Source organism: Bos mutus, chromosome 4, assembly GCF_027580195.1.
Source record: "Bos mutus isolate GX-2022 chromosome 4, NWIPB_WYAK_1.1, whole genome shotgun sequence".
NCBI classification, from domain to species: domain Eukaryota; kingdom Metazoa; phylum Chordata; class Mammalia; order Artiodactyla; family Bovidae; genus Bos; species Bos mutus.
The window spans coordinates 36,626,291-36,654,162 of NC_091620.1; the positions used below are offsets into that span (position 1 = coordinate 36,626,291).

General features: G+C 41.2%; 1 protein-coding gene and 1 long non-coding RNA gene across 3 annotated transcripts in view; one reads left to right on the forward strand and one right to left on the reverse strand.

Moving 5' to 3' along the window:
- Nucleotides 1-7,140, forward strand: part of LOC138987608 (uncharacterized) — a 39,576-nt gene extending 32,436 nt beyond the window's left edge. For both annotated transcript variants that reach the window (XR_011463973.1, XR_011463974.1), the window contains exon 3: nt 3,613-7,140. This is a non-coding gene — a long non-coding RNA (uncharacterized lncRNA). The remainder of the gene's footprint in view (nt 1-3,612) is intronic.
- AMPH (amphiphysin) overlaps nt 62-27,872 on the reverse strand; it is a 216,549-nt gene continuing 188,738 nt past the window's right edge. Inside the window, exons 18-21 of the mRNA XM_070369336.1 lie at nt 15,876-16,085; nt 12,825-13,070; nt 7,235-7,336; nt 62-2,912 (exon numbers count right to left, since the gene is read on the reverse strand). Of these exons, the coding sequence (XP_070225437.1) occupies nt 2,805-2,912; nt 7,235-7,336; nt 12,825-13,070; nt 15,876-16,085 (666 nt within the window). The 3' untranslated portion in view covers nt 62-2,804. The remainder of the gene's footprint in view (nt 2,913-7,234; nt 7,337-12,824; nt 13,071-15,875; nt 16,086-27,872) is intronic.

Here is a 27,872-nt window from a genome sequence, read left to right on the forward strand (position 1 = left end):
AAGGAGGTCACTGGTCATAGTCTTCTCCACACAGCTACCAACATCTGGTGCCTTTTATCCGAGCCCTAAGGTGAGGCTACATCTTCCTGGGAAGACGGTAGTTACACCACCACCCAAGGAAACTGTGTGACCAGCTTATGTCCAAGGTCTGGCCCATGACGTTCATAAGGCCTTTAGTTAGGTTCCAAGTAAAAACCAGAAGGCAGCGTGGTTCAGGTACTCTTCTGAATAGAGTAGTAGAGTCCTAGCAGGGCAAATCAGTCTGTTTCCCAGGCTTTGAGGTGTTCATGAAGTTTGTATGACATAAAGCACAGAGTTTCAGTCATCTTTAAATTCATTGATTTCTTAAAATTGCTGCAGTTTCCCAAAGTTTTTTTTTCAATGGATCATCAGAATGGGTCATGGGGCCATGCTTGGATTTTTCTAAATAGCCTGAGTTTTGGCTTTTTTTTTTTTTAGGCTTTTTTATGTGGTAAAAAAGAGCTCAGAATTCTGAAACCGCATACTCTTTCTGTGGCAGCTTGTGGATGTGGGGGTCTGGCTCACTCAAAAGCTGTCCTGGCTTTGTCAGAAACAGCTGGCCAAGGTGGAGGCAGTGTAACAGCATGGTACATGAAGCCTTCCCCATCCCAGGGGCCTGAGTGATGCTAAAATATTTTTCAAATTCCAAATTGCCAAAGTGCTTAGCCTTGCAAACTATATACATCACTCAATCTATATGTAGTATAAGCAGGACTTTCAGAAAGATATATGTTTAATAAGAACTACAAGCATCCTTATCTGACTTTTTGAAGGTTCTCTGTACTATCTGAAGGCCTGAATCCTACTGGGTCTGTAAGAGAAATCTTAAAAGATGAAGAAGAGGCTAGGCCATTTGTGGCGATCCAGATTCACTGGATGAGCCCCTGGAACAATCTTAGGTCAAGAATAGCTATTTCTTGGGACGTCCCCAGTGGTTCAGTGATTAAGACCCCACCTTCCAATGCAAGGGATGTGGGCTTGACCCCTGGTAGGGGAACTAAGATCCCATGTGCAAGGTGCAACCAAAAGTTTTTTAAAAATAATAAGCAAAACTTATTTAAAAAATAACAGCTATTTTTCTATTAACACTTAAACATCCACTAAGTGTCCAAGTCGGTAATCCACCATGAGACACAAAATCATGAACCACTAATACATACCAAATTTAAAAGTCAAGTAACATGCATTCTTGATCAGCTTATATTGTGTACAATTACAGGGCAGAAAAGAATAAAAGGGTTTTGTTTTCAGAATTCTCTCCTATAAATGTCTAGTGAATTGACTTTTCTATATCATCTATTTTTGTATGTACCTACAAACATAAACATGTCCGAAAGAAAAGTGACCAAAAGATGAGGCTGGTGTGAGAAGAAACTGCTGAGTATGGAGGTCGTCAGATTTCTGTGATACACACTCTTTGCAGCCACAGTCGGCACAGGGCCTCCATCGGCAGCTGTTATTTGTGCTGTAGTGATTGCTGGGCAGCAAGGACCTCCAAGTGGCCAGCAATGACTGGGATGAAGGAGTGAATGGAAGGGAGACGGGCTGCGAAGCACAACCCAGAGGAAGGAGCACATTTCTGCACAAATAACAACTCAACATCGACTGTTTCAAGTCATGCATCCAAATGAAACAAGCTTCCCAAAACAAATGAGTCATCAGAAGGAATTAAGGTCATTGCTGGAGATTACCCAAGGTTTATTTGGAATGACACAGCACTGAAAACAGAATCATTACAGATGACTTGTGGATACAGCATACATTACCTATATCTTATTTTTGGACAATCGGTGAAGATGAGTTGCATAAATAGAAAGAGGTGGAAATTAGGAGCTTTTGGAAATAGTGTTCTTTGGGGGTTGATTTCAATGCTCCATCAGCTGGCCAATCTCAAAAAGGCAGAAATTAAGACAATCGAGCTGCTCATCCCAACTCACCTATCTCCAGCCACAGTGGCCATTCAGAGCGCCAGACTGCTTTCTCCAAAGAGGAGGCACCTCTGACGGGCTATGAGTCATTGCATTCTGAAAAATGCACATTCCCAACACAGATACTGTTGACTCCTTTGGCAATGGGATGGCTGATTTTTGCCCAGAGGCAAAACTGCAACTGCAATGCCAGACAGAATAAGAGCAGTGCATGAATCAATGACGCTTAAGAGACTAAGAGCTATAATGGAAAGGAGAGAGTGCAGCTATGTATATGTAGCCTTGTGCATACACATAGATTCAGAAGTGATGGGAACTAGCTCGTGTGACTGTGTGTCCATGGATATCTACAGAGAGGGAGGTGTGTTGGAAAAGAACAGTGACAACTTTTGCAGCAGTTTCGTTTTGAACACAGTAAACGTGAAAGGGAGAGCACGTGCTCACACCTGCGTAGGGGAATACGATAATCTCACATTACAGGGTAATTCATCATGTCTTCGGCAGGGCAGCCACTCAATACCACATACTTGGTGCAGAGAAATTAAGGTTCTGGTCTGGAGGAAGCTATTTTAGAATTGGTGGGAGGGGGTCGAGTACACGAGTCTCCACAGCTCGGACAAAGCACAAACAAACCTGGTAGCAAGAACATGGGAACCAGTGAGGACTCTTCCCTCAATTTACTTTTTGCTTTCTCTGACATTTGTTTGCACACATGCTCCACTGAGACAGCCTTCCAAGCTTTGTCTGGAATCGGTCTGTCAATCATTAAGAGTGTCATAGCAAAAGTGAACTCTTCAGGTTTCCACAAAGGTTTAAAAACCCAGTAATCAGGCTCTTTCTACAATATATTTGGCCCTAATCCAGGCGCCGGGTGAAATTCTCTGGAAAGAGGCCTTTGTAGGTGGCGAGGTCTCTGAACTGAAGCCAGTCTGATTCCTTCACTCCTACCAGCCAGCCTGCATCCTGCAAGACAAAGACAGGGCTTTTAGAGTCCAACTATAGTAATCCCCTTACATATGAACCTTCAGTTTACGAACTTTCAAAGATGAGAACGTGTGTTCCATCAACTTCAGGCGTGAGTAAAACTGCAGCTTGCCCTCTGTCTCCTACTGCTAACGATCCTTCAGCTCTACCATCTCCCACCTCCTCTCTCTCCTACAGTCAATAACTCTTTATGCTTGTTCACTCGATGCCAGCACCACTAGGCTAGCTGTTGTACTGTACTTACTGTACTTTTCAAGGTATCATGCTGTAAGATTTTAAATATTTTCTTTATATCTTGTTTGTTTTTTATGTATTGTGTGAAAAGTATTATGAATTTATTACACTACAATACTATACAGCCAATTATGTTAGTCAGGCACCTAGGTTAACTTTGTTGGACTTACAAACAACTTAGATTTAAGAATGTGCTCTTGGAATGGAACTTGTTTATAGGTAGGGGACTTATTGTACTGGAAAAATCTACATTGCCAATGATTAATAAAATAATGGGTTTATTAAGTATTGTGGTCCTGTACAAGGATATCACAGTACCTGTAAACTTGTGTGCTGAGCTCAGGGATAAAGCTTGTCCCTAGTAAGTTGTCAGTTTAAGAAAAATAGAATAAAATTTGAAATTATTTATTTTATATATATAGTTAATTGAAGGTTAATGTTGCAGATGGTGACTGCAGTCATGAAATTAAAAGACGCTTGCTCCTTGAAAGAAAAGCTATGACAGACCTAAACAGCATATTAAGAAGCAGAGACAATACTTTGCCAACAAAGATCCATGTAGTAAAAGCTGTGGTTTTTCTAGTAGTCATGTATGGATGTGAGAGTTGGACCATAAATGAAGGTTGAGCACTGAAGAATTGATGCTTTTGAACTGTGGTGTTCGAGAAGACTCTTGAGAGTCCCTAGAACTGCAAGGAGATCAAACCAATCAATCCTAAAGGCAATCAGTCCTGAATACTTATTGGAGGGACTTATGCTGAAGTGATGCTCCAATACTTTGGCCACCTGATGCAAAGAGCCAACTCACTGCAAAAGACCTTGATGCTGGAAAAGACTGAAGGCAGGAGGAGAAAGGGACGACAGAGGATGAGATGGCTGGATGGCATCACTGACTCAATGGACATGAGTTTGAGCAAGCCGTGGGAGATGGTGAAGGACAGGGAAGCCTGGCGTGTTTGCAGTCCATGGGGTCGCAAAGAGTTGGCCCAACTGAGAGACTGAACAACAACAAATGTTAATATTATAATTTTGTACAAAGTGTAGTTAATTGATGCTAACTGGATTGTAACAAATTCTTAAAGAAGAGGAAAGAATTAATTTATGCAAAGAGAGGGACACCGTGTGAAAACATCATGCACAGGACCATTTCCCGTCCTGTGGATCACAGTGAAAGAAAGGCTTAGAGACCCCTGGGTTGGAATATAGTGCTGAGAAGACCATGCGAGGTCTTCTACTTCAGCCTCAACCACTTGCTTATAAGGAAGAACTCTGTCTGCCCACTCACACATGTAACTGAAATAAACCACCATATACAGGACTTAAGCAGACACCAACAGCTTGGTACGTGTTGCCTGGTATCACCATTGTGTTTGTTGCCACTGTTCTTTTTTGAGTTTATATAAATGACAGAGCAGTTTGACGTCATGACATTTGTGCTGGAAATAGTCATAGTCTTTGTAAATTATTCCTTATAAACATTTGTCTATCGTATAGGTGTGCCCTCACAAAAATGAAGACAGTTAGCCACAGACAATTTAAAGAACCCGTCTGTGCATGGCCACAGCGTATGGTAGATGAAATGTGAAATGAGAAATGGAGGCTGACATCTGCCTTCAGCCTTCCGGAGACAAGCAGAGTCTACGTGGGGAAAGCTGAGCTGAAGGAACAGTTTCAAACATACAGATCATAGGATGTGAAACCAGTGGGAAATGACTGTCTTTATTATGTTAACCAATACAGGAAAAAGATCCCACTTAAAATGAAGGATAGCCAGATTTCATCGGAACCAATCCCCAGTAGAGTTCAAGTACATCAGATAAAATGAGGTCTCATAAAATTAAATAAAGGAGCTGAATACATTTCCTTTGATATAATCTAAGACCATAAATTGATGCTGCTATACGGACAAGAAATATAAGCATTTAGACAGGCCAATTTTTGATGACAGAAAAAAAAGTAACAGAAAAAATGATTTGATAAAATAACTGATAATATCCTAGCTGATGAGGAAAAGTGTCCTCTATAAAATTATGATATTATATATGTGAAGGACAAAGGTATACTTAGAGTAAAAGATGATAACTAAATATTTTCTAAACCTCTGGTAAACATACAAAAGGTCATATTTTCCCCTTAAGTGTCTACATTTGACTTTATTTACAGTGAGTGAAAAATCCAATGAAGCCAAGTGGAGTCATGGGTTTTAAAATAGTTTCAATAAAGACAAACATAAAAGGCTGGCATAAACCCATAATCAAGATATATTCCAACTCATAGATTTTGAAATGCAACTTATAAAGTGAAGCATCATAGTTAATATCAATCTTTAGCTGAGAAAAATATAGAAAAGTAAATTTTAAATGCTTAAAATATGTGGTAGACTGAAGATTTCCAGTTTTGGTTGTGGCAAAATAGCTGGTATCCAACAAACACTATTGCATAGAACACAACTATATTTATAGTTGTAGATACATGTGCATACATAAATGGAACTATTTTTATATAAAAATGACTGCTACAAAATATAAGTTTATATATTAGAGGGCTTCCCTGGAGGCTCAGATGGTAAAGAATCTGCCTGTAATGCAGGAGACCTGCGTTTGATCTCTGGGTTGAGAAAGTCCCCTGGAGGAGGGCATGGCAACCCACTCCAGTATTCTTGCCTGGAAAATTCTATGGACAGAGGAGCCTGGTGGGCTACAGTCCATAGGGTTGCAGAGAGTTGGACATGAGTCAAGTGACTTAGCAGGTATACATATCAACTATGTGAAGGCATTGAAAATGAACAAAAGCAGGCAGACATTGAAAGTGAACATGTTAGTTGCTCAGTCATGTCTGATTCTTTGCAACCCCATGGACTGCAGCCCACCTGGCTCTTCTGTCCATGGAATTCTCCAGGCAAGAATACTGGAGTGGGTTGCCATGCCCTTCTCCAGGCAATCTTGCCAACCCAGGAATAGAACTTGGGTCTCCTACATTGCAGGCAGATTCTTTACCATTTATGAGCCACCAGTGCAGAAATTGGGTGATATTTAATCCCTGAAACCACACTGGGTTAGAGCTGTTAACAAGGTTTTTCCTGAGGGTTAACCTCAGTCTGTGTGATGCAGGGCATTCAGAGGATAGAGTTTACGGTTGCCAGAGGAGCTGTACTTTTATGGAGAATATCTTGAAAGAGGGGAGTACAGAGAGGGAACCTCAAATATACAGAAAACTTCTTTACTGGAATCCTGAGCTGCAACCCAAGCTGTAAATGCATAAGGGCTTCTCTAGGAGCCTGGGGGAAAGGAACGGCAGGAAGGCAACAACAGCTAAGTAGAAATTTCAGCACTGGCAGTGCAGAGGAGGCAGAATTTTAAGTTCAGATCCCACAAAGCTAGTGGGCTTGATAATTCTTCAGGATTTCTACTGAAATCCCAAAGGAGAATGTCTGAGAGGTAGAGACATCTCTCAGGACTAAGAACTTAGCCTGAGAGTAAAAAGACTAAAACAAACTTCCATGAATTCAAGGTATTTATCTACTCATTTAAATGCCTGTTAAAAAGAAACAATTTTCAGAGGTAGAAGACAGAATTGAGACTCTACAATGCAACATCCACTGTGTCCAGTATCATTTTTTTTTAATTATAGGAAAATATGACCCAAAGACAAAAAGCAACAGAAATGTGTCCTGAGATGACCCGGCTTTTGGAATTCACAGTAAGAACTATAAAGCAGCTATTATAAATAGGTTCAAGTACTTAAGCCAAAGTACACTGCTTCCCTGGTGGCTCAGATGTTAAAGAATCCTCCTGCAATGAAGGAGACCCAAGTTTGATCCTAGGGTCAGGAAGATCCTCTGAAGAAGGGAATGGCAACCCTCTCCAATACTCTTGCCTGGAGAATTCTATGGACAGAAGAGACTGGCGGGTTATAGTTCATGGGGCTACAGAGTCAGACACCACTGAGCAACTGAGCATTCATGGAGCAACTCAGAAGGTAGAAACATCTTCAGGAAGTCACTGAGCCCACCTGACCCTCAGGAGAAACCAGTAGAGCCTGTGGTACTTTCTGCCCTTATCCTTTACCTGGTCAGCTTCCGAATCTGAGGGCACCACCAACACCACATCACCCCTTTGTAAGGTAAGTTCATCAGAATTTGCTGCCTCGAAATCGTGCAGTGTTTCCACCTGCAAAAGATTGTAAAAGAACTGATTCATTTTAGAAAGAAAAGAAGATATAAAAGCAAAGTCTTTCAGCCAGATTATCAGCAGGCACTCTTAGAAGCATCTCTAAACTGGATAAAAAAAGATGAAGATACGAGTCAAGCCCAAAATGGCAACCCACTGCAGTATTCTTGCCTGGAAAATCCCATGGACGGAGGAGCCTGGCAGGCTACAGTCCACGGAGTCTCAAAGAGTCAGACACGACTCAGTGACTTCACTTTCTTTTCTTTTTCTAGGGACTCTAACAACAAAGGAAATTCTAATCTCTGTTTACTTAAAAATATCTGAGTTATACAGGCAGACACTGAGGCCATCTGAATGTACTATATATTTAGTAAAGTAATGCCTTTTTCCAAAGCTAAAATTTAGTGCATTAATTAAATTTTAATTTCTCACATTTTTGTTAGAGAGTTCTATTTTATTATCACCAATGCTTTGTTACTATTTGTTTATTTTTTAACCTAAAGATGCCTAGTGAAAAGTTCCTCTGTAAAACAATTAATAATTGGGAAAACCATCACTTGTATGTTATATGGAAAGTACTATCTAATTAAACCCTGTGATCAATTTCTTAAATAAACTTCCTTCCCTATCTTACCTTTAAACCATGACAATCTGTTTCCTTTCTCTCTTTTTCTGGTTTTTAATGGAAATATATTTGACATGTAACATTGTATCATTTAAGGTATATACCATGTTAATTTAATACATTTACATATGGTAACATGATGGCCACTGTAGTACTATCTAGCACCTGAGTAAGTTACATAATTATCATTTCTTTTTAGTGGTGGGGTTGAATTCTAGTTTCTTAGCCCTTTTGATGATAATAACACAACGGTATCATTCACCATGGATTAGATACCTAGGGCTACTTTACTACCAGCTTAAACATCTGTCTTAGCCCACCACTCTTCTTTCCCCCTTTTTAAAAGATTTCCTTAAATTTTGATTACTGAAAATTTTTAAGAAGCAGGAGAGTACTAAAATGAACCCTGGTGGACTCGTTGCCCAGCCTGGATAACTATTTAATCAAGGCTAGTTTTCTCTCTCCTGTGTCCCTGACCTCTTTCCCAGAGCCAAGACTAAACAACTGGCTTTTATTTATTTATTTATTTTTAATTTTATTTTATTTTTAAACTTTACAATATTGTATTAGTTTTGCCAAATATCGAAATGAATCCACCACAGGTATACCCGCGTTCCCCATCCTGAACCCTCCTCCCTCGTCCCTCCCCTACCCTCCCTCTGGGTCGTCCCAGTGCACCAGCCCCAAGCGTCCAGTACCGTGCATCGAACCTGGACTGGCGACTCGTTTCATACATGATATTATGCATGTTTCAATGCTATTCTCCCAAATCTCCCCCCCCCCCACAGAGTCCATAAGACTGATCTATACATCGGTGTCTCTTTTGCTGTCTCGTACACAGGGTTATTGTTACCATCTTTCTAAATTCCATATATATGCGTTAGTATACTGTATTGGTGTTTTTCTTTCTGGCTTACTTCACTCTGTATAATAGGCTCCAGTTTCATCCATCTCATTAGAACTGATTCAAATGTATTCTCTTTAATGGCTGAGTAATACTCCATTGTGTATATGTACCACAGCTTTCTTATCCATTCATCTGCTGATGGGCATCTAGGTTGCTTCCATGTCCTGGCTATTATAAACAGTACTGCGATGAACATTGGGGTACACGTGTCTCTTTCCCTTCTGGTTTCCTCAGTGTGTATGCCCAGCAGTGGGATTGCTGGATCATAAGGCAGTTCTATTTCCAGTTTTTAAGGAATCTCACACTGTTCTCCATAGTGGCTGTACTAGTTTGCATTCCCACCAACAGTGTAAGAGGGTTCCCTTTTCTCCACACCCTCTCCAGCATTTATTGCTTGTAGACTTTTGGATCACAGCCATTCTGACTGGCGTGAAATGGTACCTCATAGTGGTCTTGATTTGCATTTCTCTGATAATGAGTGATGTTGAGCATCTTTTCATGTGTTTGTTAGCCATCTGTATGTCTTCTTTGGAGAAATGTCTATTTAGTTCTTTGGCCCATTTTTTGATTGGGTCATTTATTTTTCTGGAGTTGAGCTGTAGGAGTTGCTTGTATATCTTTGAGATTAGTTGTTTGTCTGTTGCTTCATTTGCTATTATTTTCTTGAATTAAATTGAAAGCATTTCCTCTAAAGTCAGGAACAAGACAAGGGTGCCCACTTTCACCATTACTATTCAACATAGTTTTGGAAGTTTTGGCCACAGCAATCAGAGCAGAAAAAGAAATAAAAGGAATCCAAATTGGAAAAGAAGAAGTAAAACTCTCACTGTTTGCAGATGACATGATCCTTTACATAGAAAACCCTAAAGACTCCACCAGAAAATTACTAGAACTAATCAATGATTATAGTAAAGTTGCAGGATATAAAATCAACACACAGAAATCCCTTGCATTCCTATACACTAATAATGAGAAAACTGAAAGAGAAATTAAGGGAACAATTCCATTCACCATTGCAATGGAAAGAATAAAATACTTAGGAATATATCTACCTAAAGAAACTAAAGACCTATATATAGAAAACTATAAAACACTGGTGAAAGAAATCAAAGAGGACACTAATAGATGGAGAAATATACCATGTTCATGGATTGGAAGAATCAATATAGTGAAAATGAGTATACTACCCAAAGCAATTTATAGATTCAATGCAATCCCTATCAAGCTACCAACCGTATTTTTCACAGAGCTAGAACAAATAATTTCACAATTTGTATGGAAATACAAAAAACCTCGAATAGCCAAAGCTACCTTGAGAAAGAAGAATGGAACCGGAGGAATCAACCTACCTGACTTCAGGCTCTATTACAAAGCCACAGTTATCAAGACAGTATGGTACTGGCACAAAGACAGAAATATTGATCAATGGAACAAAATAGAAAGCCCAGAGATAAATCCACGCACATATGGACACCTTATCTTTGACAAAGGAGGCAAGAATATACAATGGATTAAAGACAATCTCTTTAACAAGTGGTGCTGGGAAAACTGGTCAACCACTTGTAAAAGAATGAAACTAGAACACTTTCTAACACCATACACAAAAATAAACTCAAAATGGATTAAAGACCTAAACATAAGACCAGAAACTATAAAACTCCTAGAGGAGAACATAGGCAAAACACTCTCCGACATACATCACAGCAGGATCCTCTATGACCCACCTCCCAGAATATTGGAAATAAAAGCAAAAATAAACAAATGGGACCTAATTAAACTTAAAAGCTTCTGCACAACAAAGGAAACTATTAGCAAGGTGAAAAGGCAGCCTTCAGAACAACTGGCTTTTAAATTGTATATTTTATATACAGAAGCATAACATGAAAGAGCTAGAAATGACTGTCTTATTGCCAAATTCATTTTTTCTGATGAAAACACTGAAGCCCAGATATTGGGTAAATGCTGTTCCCCAGCTCACAGTGCAGCTACTGAGCAAAGTCAGGGAGGGACCCAGCCAGACCTGGCCTTGCTTGGTATCCCTGCCTGCTTGACTTCATGCCCTTTTCTTAAAACAGAACACAGTGGAACACTGGCTTAGTGGCCACATATCTAGTTTTTTCCTCCATATTAATTAATTCATCAATCTATTAAGCCCACCTGTCCCCAATGGAGGTGGCAAGGTAGCAGCTACTTTCTAAGGAGCAAATAGAAGAAAAAGACAATGACTATTCTACTCAATTCCATCCCTACAAGCACACACATATTTAATACTTTTTAAAAGACAAAGAGCTGAAGTTGGAAATGCCAAGTCAAATATGCATATTAGTATTCCAATTATAATCTATTAGGTAGGATCATCTACCTTTAAGCCCCTGGCTTAAGCCCAGGTATTAGGCTTAAGTATGGGGATTCCCTGGTGGCTTAGACAATAAAGAATCTGCCCGCAATGTGGGAGATGCAGTTTCGATCCTTAGGAAGGGAAGATCCCCTGGAGAAGAGATTGGCTACCCACTCCAGTATTTTTGCCTGGAGAATTCCATGGCCAGAGGAGCCTGGTGGGCTAGTCTATGGGGTAGCAAAGAGTTGGACATGACTGAGTGACTAACACTTTTATTAAAAACGTATTAAAACTGGGCTTTTTGGTAAGGACCCTTCCATTGATGAAGACTAGTCATTTGATGGCCTCTCTGAGAAAAACTTTCTCTCCATCATTTGTTTCCTTATCATGCTGCTGCTGCTAAGTCGTTTCAGTCGTGTCCGACTCTGTGCGACCCCAGAGACGGCAGCCCACCAGGCTCCCCCGTCCCTGGGATTCTCCAGGCAAGAACACTGGAGTGGGTTGCCATTTCCTTCTCCAGTGCATGAAAGTGAAAAGTGAAAGTTAAGTCACTCAGTTGTGCCCAAATCTTAGCGACCTCGTGGATTGTAGCCCACTAGGCTCCTCCGTCCATGAGATTTTCCAGGAAACAGTAACTGGAGTGGGGTAACATTGCCTTCTCCCTTCCTTATCATAGAAGCCAATTAACATATTTATTCACTTTTAAAATATTTATGTACCCCTTACTTTGTGCCATACAACTGCAGCAAGGTGTTTCCTGCCCTCCAGCAAAGAGCAGATAAGCACATGGATAATTTCAAGCCCTGGGCTCTAGGGGGAGCTCGAGGGGGCACTTGGGGAGGAAACAATCACCCCATTCACTACCAAGGGGCATATCATTTACCTTGTGGCCGAACTTTCTTTAATTACCAGTTGTTAAAATATAGAAGACATGACTGTGCTTCTTGCAGCCCAGCAGCATGGAAATCTTACAATGTTATAATGTGATGTGAGGATGAAGGCAAAAGTAATCCAGTAACAAAAACAATAAATACATATGGCAAAAGAATGAAAACCAGACAACCAAGTCTGCACAAAAGGGCTTCAAAGCAAAGAAAAGACCAATGGTCACCAGATTAAAAAGTAAGAAATGTTAAGGGACCAGAAACACATTTCTCCTTTTTAAAAGAGACTCAGCTTTAACTGAAGCAAAATTGTAAAGCAGATCATAGAGAACTGAAAACATATTTAATAGTCAGTGTGGCACATGGCATCTGAAGTGTATCCTTTTGTGTAGACAAGACCACCAAATGTACAAGCTTTGAAACTAAACAATGAACTTTGTGTGCCAAGTCGCTTCAGTCCTGTCCAACTCTTTACGACCCTCTGGACTGCAGCCTGCCAGGCTCCTCTGTCCATGGGATTTCCCAGGCAAGAATACTGGAGTCGGTTGCCATTTCTTTCTCCAAAACAATGAACTTTGGTGAACTGCAAATCAAACTGAAACAGAGTCCTCAATTAAGAAAAGAGTAAATTTAATTACACTGTATTCTCCATCAAAGGTGACTGACTTTACTATTGTATTTTCCTGACACTGAATAAAGTAAGAAAAAAAGGGGGCAAAAATAAAAGTTAGAACCTTGTAGAGGAAGCCGGGAGGCACTTCCTGGAAGGCCTCGCTTGCAGAGGGAGCAGAAGGTGCAGGCTGGGAGGCCCTGGCCGCCTTCTGCTCCTCCGAGGCCAGCTCTGGCATCTCACTGGTGGGGCCGGGAAGAGCCGTGTCATCAGTCGCCTCTTTGTACTCTGCATCCACGGTTCCTTCGTGTTCTCCTTCCCCTTCATTGTTGGAGGCGGGCTGTATGACGACAGAAGGGATGACCTTCTCCTGGGGGGAGAAAAATATGGTGGTGTGGGCAAGGGCTGGGAAAGAAGGCTTCTGTACTCTCCAGGAGTTTCCTCTAGCCCATCCCACCCACCGTGGTTCCACTTTCCCCACGTCTCCCATCCAGCTAAACGTCTGCCCTTCACCCAACTTTTCTGGTCTCAAATCCTTCCACCTTGCAAAACATTCCTCCCAACATGGCCTCCTTTTTCTGTCTCCTGAGACAGAAACCTTTAATGGGACTAATTTGTGGATCCTTGACAACCAGGCAGTTAGGTAAGACAGGTTTCTCAGGAAGTTGGGAAGTGGACTAGCAGATTTTGGGGAGAGAGGTTAATCGTGATGGGAGGAGGGGTATAATCCTGACAGGGAATATAGCTAGACTCTAAGGATGCTCTCCTTTTCACAGTGGTCCATTCTTGTCCCACTGAATAGTAACCCTCACTTGAAACTGACATTTAACCACCTGTGATTGCTTTTCTCCTGGAAACCCTATTGTTAGTAAAGATCTGGCCCCTGTTTGGAGATGTCCTTTGCTTGCTGGTTATCATCAGAGCTCACACTGCAGTGATAACTTGAGCAATGACAATTCCCACCAACTGCTCTAAGTATTGTGCTGTCTGGGGGCAAAACAGAACCAAAGGATCAAGACCTGTTTTATTCTTTAACGAAGATGAGCAGGGAAGGGAATTTCACTAGTATATTGGAAGCCTGGAGATCAAGTTCTATATATCCTCAGATATCAGTAAATATAGATAGGCACCTCCATTCTTCAATTTGGGGAAAATAATACATTCTCTCAATGAGCATATTGTCACACATACAGAAATATGCCTTGCATTGTGACAAGACAATCTATGGAAAAATATAGAATATACTTTTGAGTTATTTCACTAAGTAGTACCACTGCCAGCTGTTTGAACAGGATCGTTTAGCTTCAAGCATTAAGGAGCTCTGGAAAGACTTCTGGAAATTTATTATAAGTGAAATAATCAGGAAAAAGCAAAACCTCACGTTAAACGAACTCTTCACTGTTTCTACTTAGAATTCAGAGGAGCAAGAAGAACATGGGGTTTAGAAGAGCCGTCCTTGCTGTGGCCTCTGGGTTTGAGGCCTCACATTAGGAGTCTCTGTATTTGTTGCCTTCGTGTCTCTGGGGTAACTCCAACTTCATGTCATATTAATGACCCATTACCCAACATAGGGATGGGCTTTTGGTAAAAGGAGCCTAATGGAGAGTTTAAGGCACTTTAATATGCCAAAGCCTTTGACTGTGTGGATCACAATAAACTGTGGAAAATTCTGAAAGAGATGGGAATACCAGACCACCTGACCTGCCTCTTGAGAAAGCTGTATGCAGGTCAGGAAGCAACAGTTAGAACTGGACATGGAACAACAGACTGGTTCCAAATAGGAAAAGGGGTACGTCAAGGCTGTATATTGTCACCCTGCTTATTCAACTTACATTCAGAGTACATCATGAGAAATGCTGGGCTGGAGGAAGCACAAGCTGGAATCAAGATTGCCGGGAGAAATATCAATACCTCAGATACATAAATGTACATACATACATACAGAAAGTGAAGAAGAACTAAAAAGCCTCTTGATAAAAGTGAAAGAGGAGAGTGAAAAAGGTGGCTTAAAGCTCAACATTCAGAAAACTAAGTGATGGCATCCGGTCCCATCACTTCATGGCAAATAGATGGGGAAACAGTGGACACAGTGGCTGACTTTATTTTTCTGGGCTCCAAAATCACTGCAGACAGTGACTGCAGCCATGAAATTAAAAGACGCTTACTCCTTGGAAGGAAAGTTATGACCAACCTAGACAGCATATTCAAAAGCAGAGACATTACTTTGCCAACAAAGATCCATCTAGTCAAAGCTATGGTTTTTCCAGTAGTCATGTATGGATGTGAGAGTTGGACTATGAGGAAAGCTGAGCACCAAAGAATTGATGCTTTTGAACTGTGGTGTTGGAAAAGATTCTTGAGAGTCCCTTGGACTGCAAGGAGATCCAACCAGTCCATCCTAAAGGAAATCAGTCCTGAATGTACATTGGAAGGACTGATGCTGAAGCTGAAACTCCAATACTCTGGCCACCTGATGTGAAGAGCTGACTCATTTGAAAAGACCCTGATGCTGGAAAAGATTAAGGCAGGAGGAGAAGGGGATGACAGACGATGAGATGGTTGGATGGCATCACCGACTCAATGGACATGAGTTTGATGTCCAAGCTCCGGGAGTTGGTGATGGACAGGGAGGCCTGGCGTGCTGCGGTCCATGGGGTTGCAAAGAGTTGGACACAACTGAGTGACTGAACTGAACTGAACTGAATAATAAAGAGTGATAATAATAATAATATGACTTAACTACTAATACTGGCTTCCCACCATGTGCTTGGCACCCAGCTGAGGACTCTGGCTATTATCTCACCTAATCCACCCAACAAGCCTATTGTTCTATCAAATTCTCTTCCTCGTCCCTCCCTCCATTCATATCCTTTTCCTCATCTGTGCTTCATTCTTTTTCTCCATCACTTAATACCATGGTTTCCCTTGCCCCTATCTGTGCTTAAGCCCAGTCCACCAGAGCCAGGGGAGCCTTGTGGAGCTTCACAATGCTGATACAGGAGAATGCTGAGATCACTCTTCCTGAGAATGAAATATGTTGTTTTGGTGGAGTGGGAGCCACAAAATGGCTACACACCATCCATTACTCCACATCCAAAAGAGGTATCACCATTAGCCAACAGAGGGTTCCAGTGGCCACCATCTCCCCAGAAACTCCATTTTCTAGGACATGTACCTGAGTGGCCACTGCTTCTGTTTCTTCCAGTTGAGATCTGTCACCATCTATGGCCTCTGTGGCTTCAATGTCAGTCTTGGCCTCCTCTAAACTTGCTCCTGCTCCAGCAGGAAGAGCCGCCTTCTCTGTCTCTGCTTCCTCCACTGGAACCCCCTCAGCTGCCGGCACCAAGGTCCCAGCCGTCACATCAGCCTCCGTTCCAGGGATGATCTGTAAACCAAACAGGCCTCAGTAAGAGTCAGACTCAGCCCTGTCATGTCTCTCCCCTCTTCTGAGGCCATCAGACTTCAGGCTTTCTTTGTCATGTCCCAGAGCCCAGTATTCAGGTACAGCAGAGTCTGCCACCTGCTCCAAGTTCTGACTCCTCTGCCTCCTGGGCCCCCAACAAGGCTACATTCCTCAGCTTTCCTTGCAGGTGGTGTAGCAAACGGAATGTGAATGGAAGTGACACATGCCACTCTTGAAACACGGCTTTTAAGGTGTGCACAGCCCCCTCCACAAGCTCTTTTTAATCCTTGTTGGCTAAAAGCAGATGATAGCAGTATTGCAGAGGATATCTGAGTGACAAAAATGGAAGGGGCCCAGGCCCGATACTACCTGGACCACGGAAGAAAGCCATTGACAAGCATCCTTATCACACAAAGTCAGAATTTTATAAACTGCATTTAAAAATATAAACTTTCAAGTCTTCATGGAGAAGGTCCCATAAGCCAAATTAAATTCATTAAAAAAAAATTAGCAAGTTTCTCAATGAGACCTCTTGAGAATGAAGGGAGAATCATTTTTGTCATCAAATATATATGATAATTCAAATTAAGTCAGATTTAGGGTCCTTTATTAGGAAACACAAAATAGAAAAAAATGAGAATCTTGTTTCTAAGGTTGGAATGTAGTCAGAAGAGCTTTAAGTAGTATGTAAAACTTGGACTAGTGAAATAAAGTACAATCAGAAATTTTAGTTTTGAACAGATTGGCTATGGAGTCCAAGTCTTTACAAGACTCTCACATCAATTTGCAGACTTGATTTCAGAGAATCAAATCAGAAAGACTGAGAAAAAGGAGCACTGAAGATTAATTGTATATAATACACTCAGGAAGCATCTTTCAAAAACTGATCTTGCTAGCTGATGTGATTGGCATTAATCATTCTTTTTCCTTATTGAATAAACTCTACCCAGTTTGTCCTATTAAGTTAGGAAAGCTTTCATGATGCAGATACTTTAACTGTTGAACCCAGAATACTGAAAAGGGTAATGCACAGTGCCTGCTGAGTGGGCCTCAGAAATGGGAGATGGAGATTCTGAGCCACACACCTATGGCCATAGCAGGGCATTTAAAAAACCTCCTTCTGACTCAAAAGTACTTTTACTTATAAAAATAACCCATTGCAATATACACCCTGTCTGTGTGTGCATGTGCGTATGTTAGTCGTTCAGTTGTGTCTGACTCTTTGCGACTCCATGGACTGTAGCCCCGCCAGGCTCCTCCGTCCGTGGGATTCTCCAGGCAAGAACACTGGAGTGGGTTGCCATTCTCCTCTCCAAATACACACCCTACTAAATAGAAAATAGATAACCAACAAGGACCTACTATATAGCACAGAACTATACTCAATATCTTGTAATAATCTAGAAGGGAAAAGAATCTGAAAGAGAATATATATATATAAACTGAATCACTTTGCTGTACACCTGAAACAAACACAATCATGAACCAACCATACTGCAATAAAAAACAAAAATAACTGATATAAAATTAACCTGTTGCTGAAAACATTTTCTACAACATTTTACTTTGGAAATGAAAAATAATGCTAGCACTGTGATATTTGTTATATGGACAAGTATCACTCATATTTTTAGAAGCTATTTCCTTCTCTTAGGAGAATTTCCTACTATCAGAATTTGATATCCTATTACCTCCACAACATACGCAATGATTTAAAACACAGTCACTGGCCATGACATAGAATGTAGTTTTTTTTTCCTACTCTGTCATTAAGTACATGAGTTCAGAAAAACAATCCTTTTACATGATACTTATTTAAGGTGCATTATAAGCACTGATAAGTGGGGTATGAGGTACAGGGGGATTTATATTTAGGTGAATGACTGAAAACTCCCATAATAAAAGTTAACTTAAAAATTTAAAAGAATTATATCTTTTGTTTTACAGAAACATAGATCTTTTATATATGTTATTGTTGCCACTGTTAATAGAGTAATGCTTAGAATATAACTTAGGAAGGCATCTTAATTTCAAGAAGAGTGATAAACAAGGGCTTTTAGCTTTGCTATTGGAGAAACCAACAAGCTCTCTCCAGGATCCTAAGAACTACAAATAAACTATACATAAACACACTGTGTATACAATGGACTTAGGAGTTCAAATGTAGAAAGCAAGTTGTGTTGTCATCATTCTAAGTTATATATACTTTCCATCTGTCTGAAAAAAATCACACCTGTGGAGTGATCACCCCCCTGGTTTCAACAGTTTCGGGCCAGACAGACTCTGCATCATGCAGACAGCATGGGAAGCTGAGTGTGAATCCTACTACACACACACAGACGTTCTATTACAGATCAGAACACAGACATTATGTTACCTGACAGGCTGCTCCCCTACGTGATTACACATAAAACCTCCCTTACATACATGTTCCAACCACATACTATTAGTAATTGGATTTTACTCTCAACTGAATCGATGTATCTCCTGAAGAGAATAGATTTCTGTGAAGTATTGAATGGTGTGGCCAAAAGTAATCTTTTAACTCTACACAAATAAGATTTTAATAATGAGTTCCTGATTTATCTCTACAGCTGTATATACCTATCAGTTTGGTTGTATCCGATCTTACTAGTGCAAGATATGCATGTTATCACCTTTCCTTTGCTAATAATTTTAACAAGCATCATCATCATCGACTGGATCTGATTTAGACCTGAGAGGGTGGCTGCAGTGACGCTGGCCACCAGCAGGTGGAGACCAAGGACTCTGTCTGCCTGCTCTGATACCCTGACCTCAAAAGAGCAAAGCTTCAATGTCACCAATTTACCTCCCTGTCACAAAAAAGGGACAGAGCTTGTGGAAAATCGTTGATAAAAATGATGGAAAATAAAAATCGCCTAAATACTAATAGTAACAAAGATAATAAAGACGAGGTGCAAAGTAAATGGCACTTTGGCTGCAGAGCATGCGTCATGCGTGTGTGCTGTGGCCTCAGTCAACTCTGACTCTTAGTGACCCCAAGGACTTCAGCCCACCAGGCTCCTCTGCCCATGGGATTCTCCAGGTGAGAATACTGGAATGGGTTGCCATCCCCTCCTCCAGGAGATCTTCACAACCCAGGAATCAAACCAATGTCTCTTAAGTCTCCTGTATTAGGAGGCAGGTTCTTTACCACTTAGCGCTACCAGAAAGCTCTTGACTATAGAGAGGAAAAGTTAAACACTTTGAATGACCTACTTTAAAAAGGGAAGAAATGATCACTCTTCCAGCCTTCCATGAGTCCATTAGAAATGAATTTCTATTTCCCTAGCTGAAATTAATACTCTGATTTTAGAAACCTTAAGAACAGTACAGGGTTTCCCTGGTGGCTCTAATGGTAAAGAATTCTCCTGCAATGTGGGTGACCTGGGTTCAATCTCTGGGTTGGGAAGATTCCCTGGAAGAGGGCATGGCAACCCAGTCCTATTCTTGCCTGGAGAATCCCCATAGACAGAGGAGCCTGGCGGGATATAGTCCACAGGGTTGCAAAGAGTCAAACATGACTGAGTGACTAAGCACAGCACAGCACTGGTGACCCAGCGGTAAAGAATCTGCCAGCAATGCAGGAGATGCAGGAGACTGGTTTGATCCCTGGGTCAGGAAGATTGCCAGGAGGAGGGCATGGCAACCCACTCTAGTATTCTTGCCTGGAGAATTCCATGGACAGAGAAGCCTGGCGGGCTACAGTCCATAGGGTCGAAAAGAGTCTGATACAACTGAAGGGACTGAGCATGCACACATGCAGGAATATTACAAAAAGAGAGGACTGTCTCTACCTGTATTCCCTTGCATATTTCTGCCTCTGTCCAACATTGCTCTGAAAATCAAGGATGCTCTGATCCTCACCTTATGTCTGGAATCTGCCCCATAGTTTCTGCTCTTACCAAAATACTTCCAGTGCCTATTTACTGGCAGCAATAATAGATAACATACAGATACAGTGGAAATAGAATCCATTTGCTCAGATTCAGTGTTTGCTCCAGATAAATCAAGAATAGATTAAAGAGGTTTTCAGGAAGAGTTATCTCTCTTTTATGATTATTTTTATGCATTCCAATTTGTTAGCTAATGTAGTTTTAGACTCTAAATTTAGTTTTTTCTAGACTCTGCTTGCTATCACAGATGTTATACCTGCAACCACAATGACTAATGACAGCTACTGGATATTTTTTAAGTGCTTTTTTTGTTGTTGTTGCTGCTGCTGTTTTTAAGGGAGACCAGAGGGCTGAAACTACTGAAAGTATTTCAAGCCTTTGATATTCAACATTATCAAATTTTTTTTCTCTTTACATTTTAAGAGAAACACTAGTACCTTATCTGCTGCCAAAATGATACTACCTTGGTACACTATCTTGGTTGGCCTCATTGATTTATGGTGGAAAACATCCGACGCAAAAACAGGTTAAAATTAGTTCTCCCTGCCTGCGGGTTGTTTACAGTATCCACAAGGTCTGTGCAGGACAAGCACCCTATAAACAATTTGCACATTCATCACAGAAGTCACAGAGACCCACATGGGACCTTCTCTGAGGTGAGCATTTCTCAGTTTACCGTACTGTACAGATCTTACTGCCTTTTTATCGTCTGCGTCAACAATCCTCTTGGTGGAAAGCTATATGTGTTGGTATTTCAAACACCTACTGGCCTTAGCGAGATTTTCTAGAAGTAGAGTGACGTGAATGCAATGCAACAATGGTACCCGTATCCGCAAAGCAGGGGAGCCTCAGGGGTGACAGCAACTAGCCAGTCCCTCTGGTTGCTGGTGCCCTTCTTAGAAGCAGATCAACAAGGATGAGAATTGAGACAAGTAAGAGCCCTGATCGGCTGCAGAGGCATTTGTAATCTGTGGGCTTTGTGTAATTTATTGATTTATTTATTCACTGTTTTCTTGTCAATATTTGCTCTGAACAATGCCTGAAATATATATTTTTAACGATAAGTAAAGAATGTAAGAAATATATTTTTTAAATTTGATTATACTAAAATCAGAGAGTAGCCATCTTCCTGACATTTGCTCTTGGCAGAGCCTCTGACAGTTTCAGTATATGCACATTCTGTAGCCTGTGGGGGAAACTGACATTTACTGTGACTCTGCAGTTTTCCCGGCACCATCCCAGGTGTTTTACATCTATTGTGTATTATTCGTCCAACAGCCCTATTAGATATAGTCCCACTGTCTACACAAATCAACTCATACTTAAGAGCTGAAGTAACTCAAGAAGTCAGCAAACTAGGATTGGGACAATCTGACTCTAATTTTTGTGTTTCTTCACACCAACCAGCATTCAAGTAGACAATGCACCTCTCAAACTAGAGTTCCACTGTGATGCTAAGACCTGGCACCTCCCCAGACCCATGACTTCCTACTGTCAACTCCAAACAAGCAATGTTTGCTGAAAAATTTGAGTATGTTCTTACAGCCAATGCATTCAGTTACACTCTAGGAATGCTGTCTTTAAGATGAGATTTGGGGGGGTGGGGTGGAAGAGAGGTCCAAGGCAGGGGGGTGGGGAGATATATGTATACATACAGCTGGTTCATTTCAATGTACAGCAGAAACTAATATAACATTGTAAAGCCATTATGCTCCATTGAAAAATAAGTAAAACAAACAAAAAGATGAGATCCATAGACTCAAAATCTATTTGCAGACATGATCTGGATACCTAAACAACCATGTCATAAAACTCCTCTCATCTGATACAAATCATATGGTAAAAAGCTATTGAGAAGAGGTTGGTTAGGTAGAATTTCTCATTATTTTTACCAATATTCCTGAAAATTCTATTGTTTAGAAATATATGGACAGAATGAGAAAGTGGAAGAGAAGATCATCCTGGTTTTTTCCAGTGCACTGCAGAATTATAACTGAAAACACACAGAAACTGGGCACCTAGGCAGTCCTAGCTATGTTCACAAGTTAAACATTGATATGATTCCAAAGCTGGAAGGATCAGAAGGCTCATCTAGGAAAGGCAGATTATCTTCACAAACAAAAGTAAATACTGTGCATTGCACATTCACAGATGGGGATATGAGCAGGTACAGTAAGCCCCCTACCTGCCCTGTGTTCTCATTTTACAAGTGAGGAAATATGATGGAGGGCGAGTAGCCCTGGAGAGTTCTGACTCTCCCACTGATAAACACTAGAGCTGGAGTGACCCCTGAGTCCCTTTGGGAAGTAAAAAAGGGAGATGGATCCCACAGTGTGGATCCTGGCTGCAGGCTGCCCTTGCCTTCTTCTGGATCCAACCTGAGCTCTTGACTTGTCTGAAAATGCAAGCGTGTTATGAAAATACAGGATTTATTTAAGGATCCATCTTAAAGAAAAGCTCAAGAGGCAACTAGAGAAGAGAAAATCCCTGTCCTAAGACACAGCCTGGTGGAGAGTACCCCTTTTCACATAAACTACACTTAGAACACAGCAGTGACTTTCCTGATGGTCCAGTAGCTAACAGGGAGCCCAGGTTCAATCCCTGGTCAGGGAACTAGATCCCACAGGCTACAACTTAAAGAGTTTGCATGCTGTAACTAAGACTTGGCTCAGTCAAATAAATATTAAAAAATAACCCAAAAAACAAAATGGTAGGTGACAATTTCCCTTCAGTACAACTGTAATATGAGCTCTCCCACCACCACTGGTATTCCCTCCCTTTGTAGTACCTGGTATTACAAACTTAATTTGCTACCCTCTGCATTTTCTTTCTGGGCTTCCCTGCTGGCTCAGATGGTAAAGAATCTGCCTGCAATGCAGGAGACCCGGGTTCAATCCTGGGTTGGGAAGATGCCCTGGAGAACAGAATGGCAACACACTTCAGTATTCTTGCCTGGAGAAATCCACAATAGAGGAGCCTGGAGGGCGTCAGTCCATGAGATAGCAAAGAGTCAGACATGACTGAGTGATTAACACTTTCATTCTTTCTAATCAAGGAATTTCATGGTTTCCCCCTCCTCCCTGACCTTCATCTTAATCATCCTTTTCAATCTACTCTCCTAGTATAGCCTGCAGTCCCATCATAAACCTTCAGCAGCCTGGTCCCAGTGCAACTCAGCTGCTGGCAGAGGTGTTGCCATGGCAACATCTGTCCGATTTGGCTCCATACTTTCTTTATAAATTACAATCTCCTGCTGAAATACCAAAGTTAATGAATTTGGGGTTAATTTGGCCTTTAAGGTCATAGTAGACTATCTGATAATAGTACATATTAAAACAAAGCTTTAATTAGAGATTATTTGCAACCTCTTCTTTGGGAGAAATGGATAGGAAAAGTGGATTTATCTTTACAAGCAAAGGTAAATATTGTGTGTTGCACACTCTCAGAGGTTTTGATGTGATCAAGTATTAGTTTCAGAAGTAGCCACAAAACACAGTCTCAGTGGGAGTTGCAAAGAGCTTATTTAAGGAAAATGCCTTTACTGCACAATAAACATTTCACTCTGCCTGTCTATGGTGTCTTTGAGCATTTGCTGCCACTGCTCAAATTGCCTCCTTGTGAGTAGGTCCAGGCTCAGGTTGGCAGAAGGCCGAGGCAGGGCTACCAGGCACACCCAGAGTCCAGACCAAAAACTGGAGACCTGCCAATCACCTATATGTCACCATGCTTAAAACTCCCAACCCTGACCCTGCCAGAACCATGGGCACCTCCCTGGGTAGCCTGGGACCCATCCAGATGGTAGTCGGGAACTGGGCCTTGAGGAAGGATAGGGAGTTGATAGTCACCCTTAGAAGACCCAACTGTCTTCCTTCGGATATTTCAGCCTCTGACTAGGGTAAGTAAAACATACTCCACGCCAATCCGTCACCCCATATGCTTAGCAAATAGAAGCTATAAGACACGAATGAAGGGTACTCATTATCATGAGGGGTTTTGGAAATTCTTCACTGTTTAATGGAATAAGTCGTAGATTTTTGAGAGCAGCAAGAGAACATATTGTGTATCAAGCACAACTTGTAGAGGAGAGATGAAGAATATTGGGTCAGAAAGGGAAAATGACTTCCCCAATGAATTCCCCAAGGCCACCTCAGCAGTTAGCCACAGAGCCAATTCTCCAGACTCTTATTCAGTGATCTTTCCAATATATCACCTTAGATCCTTGCTTTGCAGCCAAAGTGGAGGATCAGGATACTCATTGCCTCAGAGAAGCTCAAGGTTGGGGCTGTATGAGCATTTCTGTTCCCTTTTTGACCCTTCAGCTTCACACCAGGAATATGTACCAAGTCTAAGTGTGGGTTGGAGAAAGTTCTGGTATCAACATGGAGGGATTTCAGCCCAACTGTAATCCTGTTGGCTTTAGACTGGTCTGTAAACATACTTTTAAAACCTGCATTTTTGAAAAACATAGCCTCTGTAGTAGTTAAGAGAAGAGTATCTATGAATTAAAATGTCAGGATTCACATTGCATGTCATCGCTTTCTGTGTACGTAATCTTCATTTAAACCACTTCAACTCTCTGTGTCTCAGTCTCCTTAATTTGCAAACTGGGACAACGATTCCTATATATCATCTTTCTTGGGATTGCTGTGAGAGAAGGCATGTCAATTACTAGCATTCGATACGGTCCTGTTGACTATACCTTAATTCTCTTGGTGTCTGTAGTCATAAACTGCCTTTTACTGCAGATCACACAGAGTAAGGCAGTATTGGGGTTGCTTGAGACTCAGTATTATAAATAAATAAAAGTATATACTAAGCCAGAACCAAGAGGTCATATATTGTATGATTTTATGCATATGAAATATCCAGAGTAGAAAAGTCCATAAAGATGGGAAGCAGACTGGCAGTGCCCAGGGTTGGGGGAGGAGGGGACCATGTGCACAAGGGTTTAATTTGGGGTGATGAACAGGTTTCAGAACTAGACAGATGTGGTGGTTGTACAACATTAGGAATGTACGAAAGTCACTGAGGTTTTATCTTTAAATCGACTGTTATTGCACCTCAATAAAACATCAATTAATTCATGTTAGGTTCACTTTAAATTGATTAATTTTATGTTACGTGAACTGCACCTCAATAGAAAAAATGAGTACATGCCAAAAGTAACACCTAAAAAATCACTAGGCACCAGCTGTGGACAAAGGGCTCCTTGAAGATAGAAGAATAAACTGAAACCTCATGTCCATGTTCATATGTAATCGTAACACTCTGAACAAGATAACAACATCACACAATCCTCACATGGGTCTTGCAAGAAAGGGCTTTGGAACATGAGACCCTAGGAAGCAGGGAAGACAGTCTGTGTATGCCAGCTGGTAGGTGGCTAATGAATACTTAATATCAGCCACATATGAAAACAACCAGCACCCCATTTTCAGATATGGAAACTGACAACCCCAAGTCAATCTGCTCTGTGAGGTGTGAGGCATGGGGAGTTGTCTATCATCTTGTTACCTTGATATTAGCCCTGGTTAACTTTGTCTCTTCCCTGTGACCTGGTACAATGGTAGAGAAAAAATAAGTTCTTGGCCCGACCACTGGAATCAACTTTGTGTCAATCTCTGGAACTCATCTGCCTTTGTGTTCTCTCCACTGTTCCTGAAGGAGGCTGCATGCTTCTGAATGCCCATATCTTCCTGGCAGTGAAGTTTGGAACACTTCCTATCAGTGGACCCAATAGGAAGGTCCCCTAGAAGAGACAAAGTGTTCTTGGAAAGGGCAAAGAATTTTGATGGGATGCAGCTTCTTCAGGATCCAGGAGGAACTTGGCCTGGGTGGGGACCTATACAAGATCGAGTCCCTTAATATCATCGTGCAGCAAACTGAAAAGCGGGGCGGGGGGTGGTGTTACCTCCGCATCTCTGGCCTTCCCCTTCTCAGAGTAAAGGTATTGCTGACTTGTGCTTATCTTGGGGGGAACCACTTATCATGAAGATGATGACAATAATATTATCCAACTCTCATTGTTTGAGGAACCTCTATGTACCAGATGTTAAACTAGGAATGTGGATTATTTCCAAGCCCTTGTAGGAAACTGTGAAGGCAATTAACACTAACCCCATTTTCCATTTGTGGCAACTGAGGCTCAGATGTCACAGGGCTCCTGGGCAGCATAACAAGATAGGTGGTCCTGCTTTTGATCACAATAAACAGTTTTCTTTTCCTAGATACAAAAATTCAATTATCTGAATGGAAACAGAAAGAAAATGATCCTGTAATATCTGTATTTTAATAGCTTTGGCTGTAGTCTCATTCAGGTAAGCAGACTATAGTGTCAATCAATCAACAAATCAATGACTCAGAATTTACTGGGCATACATTATACACCTGGATCTCTGCTGGGTGTCTGGGACACAAAAGAAACAGCTATTTGTTTGGCCTGAGGGATACTGAGAATGTAGTTAGCTGCTAATAGGAGTGCAGTCAAACTCAGAGAAAATAACCATTCCTGTGATTTTGTTTTTCTAAGAAAAGTAAAGAGGTAAATCCATCTCCAAGGCATGCATACACACACACACAAATTAGTCTGTTGTGTGTGTGTGTGTGTGTGTTAGTTGCTCAGTCAGGTCTGACTGTTCATGACCCCATGGACCACAGCCCACCAGGCTCCTCTGCCTATGGGATTCCCCAGCCAAGAAGAGTGGAGTGGGTTGCCATGCCCTTCTCCAGGGGATCGTCCCAACTCAGGGACAGAACCCCGATCTCCTGCATTACAGGCAGATTCTTTACTATCTGAGCCACCAGGGAAATATATATAATTATATATGTAAGGCATACTTCAGAGTGAGTGCTTTGCATCTGAACATAATTCTATGATAATGAAGAGCAGGCAAGAAATCGGCCTCATCTGGCTTCCTCTGGTCCTCAGTGTCTTCCTGACAGATCCGAGTTCACAGGTAGAGACACAGCGGAAGTCTGAGCTCCCAAGCCCACGCAGCACAAGGAGAAAACTCAATGCTGTTTCTCACCCACGTGCTCATTGCAGTAGGATGCCTCGAGTGCTATGCAATGTCAGCCTCCTCTCTCACCACTCCGTGTGAACTAGGATGGCTGGAGCCACAGCTACTGCCTACAAAACTGTATCCCCCAGAACCAGAACAGAGCCTCACATCTAGAGAGGCTCAAATATGTCTACCAGCTGAATGAAGGGGGAAACTAGCATATGCCTTCTACACACACAGAAAGAACTATTCCCTGGCAAGATGAAGTTCATGGTATATCTATCTATATCTATCTATCTATCCATCTATATTTGTTGGTTTAAATTGGCCTTGACAAGTCAACCTAAGTTTGGTGAAATATTTAAAGAAACAAAACACACAAAAAAATCAAAAGTAGTCAGTGTTTCACCTTCCAGGATTCTAAAATTATTCTAAATATTTAAAAAATATCTATCTTGATTTTTTTCCCATTTATTTGTTTTGAAAACAAAGCTAAACCCTAAACTCAATTACACTGCATTATTTCTTTAAAACAATAGGAAAAAAAGACATTGGTCCACTTCACATTGTTTGAGCAAACTATAGGATCAGACAGAAATTTAGAGAAAGAAGGGGTTCTCTGCAAGAAAATGAAATAAGTATAGGCAAAAATCATCTTTATTTTTTAATCTATTTCTCTAATATATATCTAAACAAATATTGATTATTTTTCCTAAAGAAAATTTTCAGTACTTATATAATATGGAAACATCTAGAGAAGAGGTAATAAGTGTTGGTTTTTAAAATGCATCCCGCAGAGACAGCGGTAAGATTTGGTGCTTTTGGTGCTGTAGGGAAAAACCAAAGGCAAT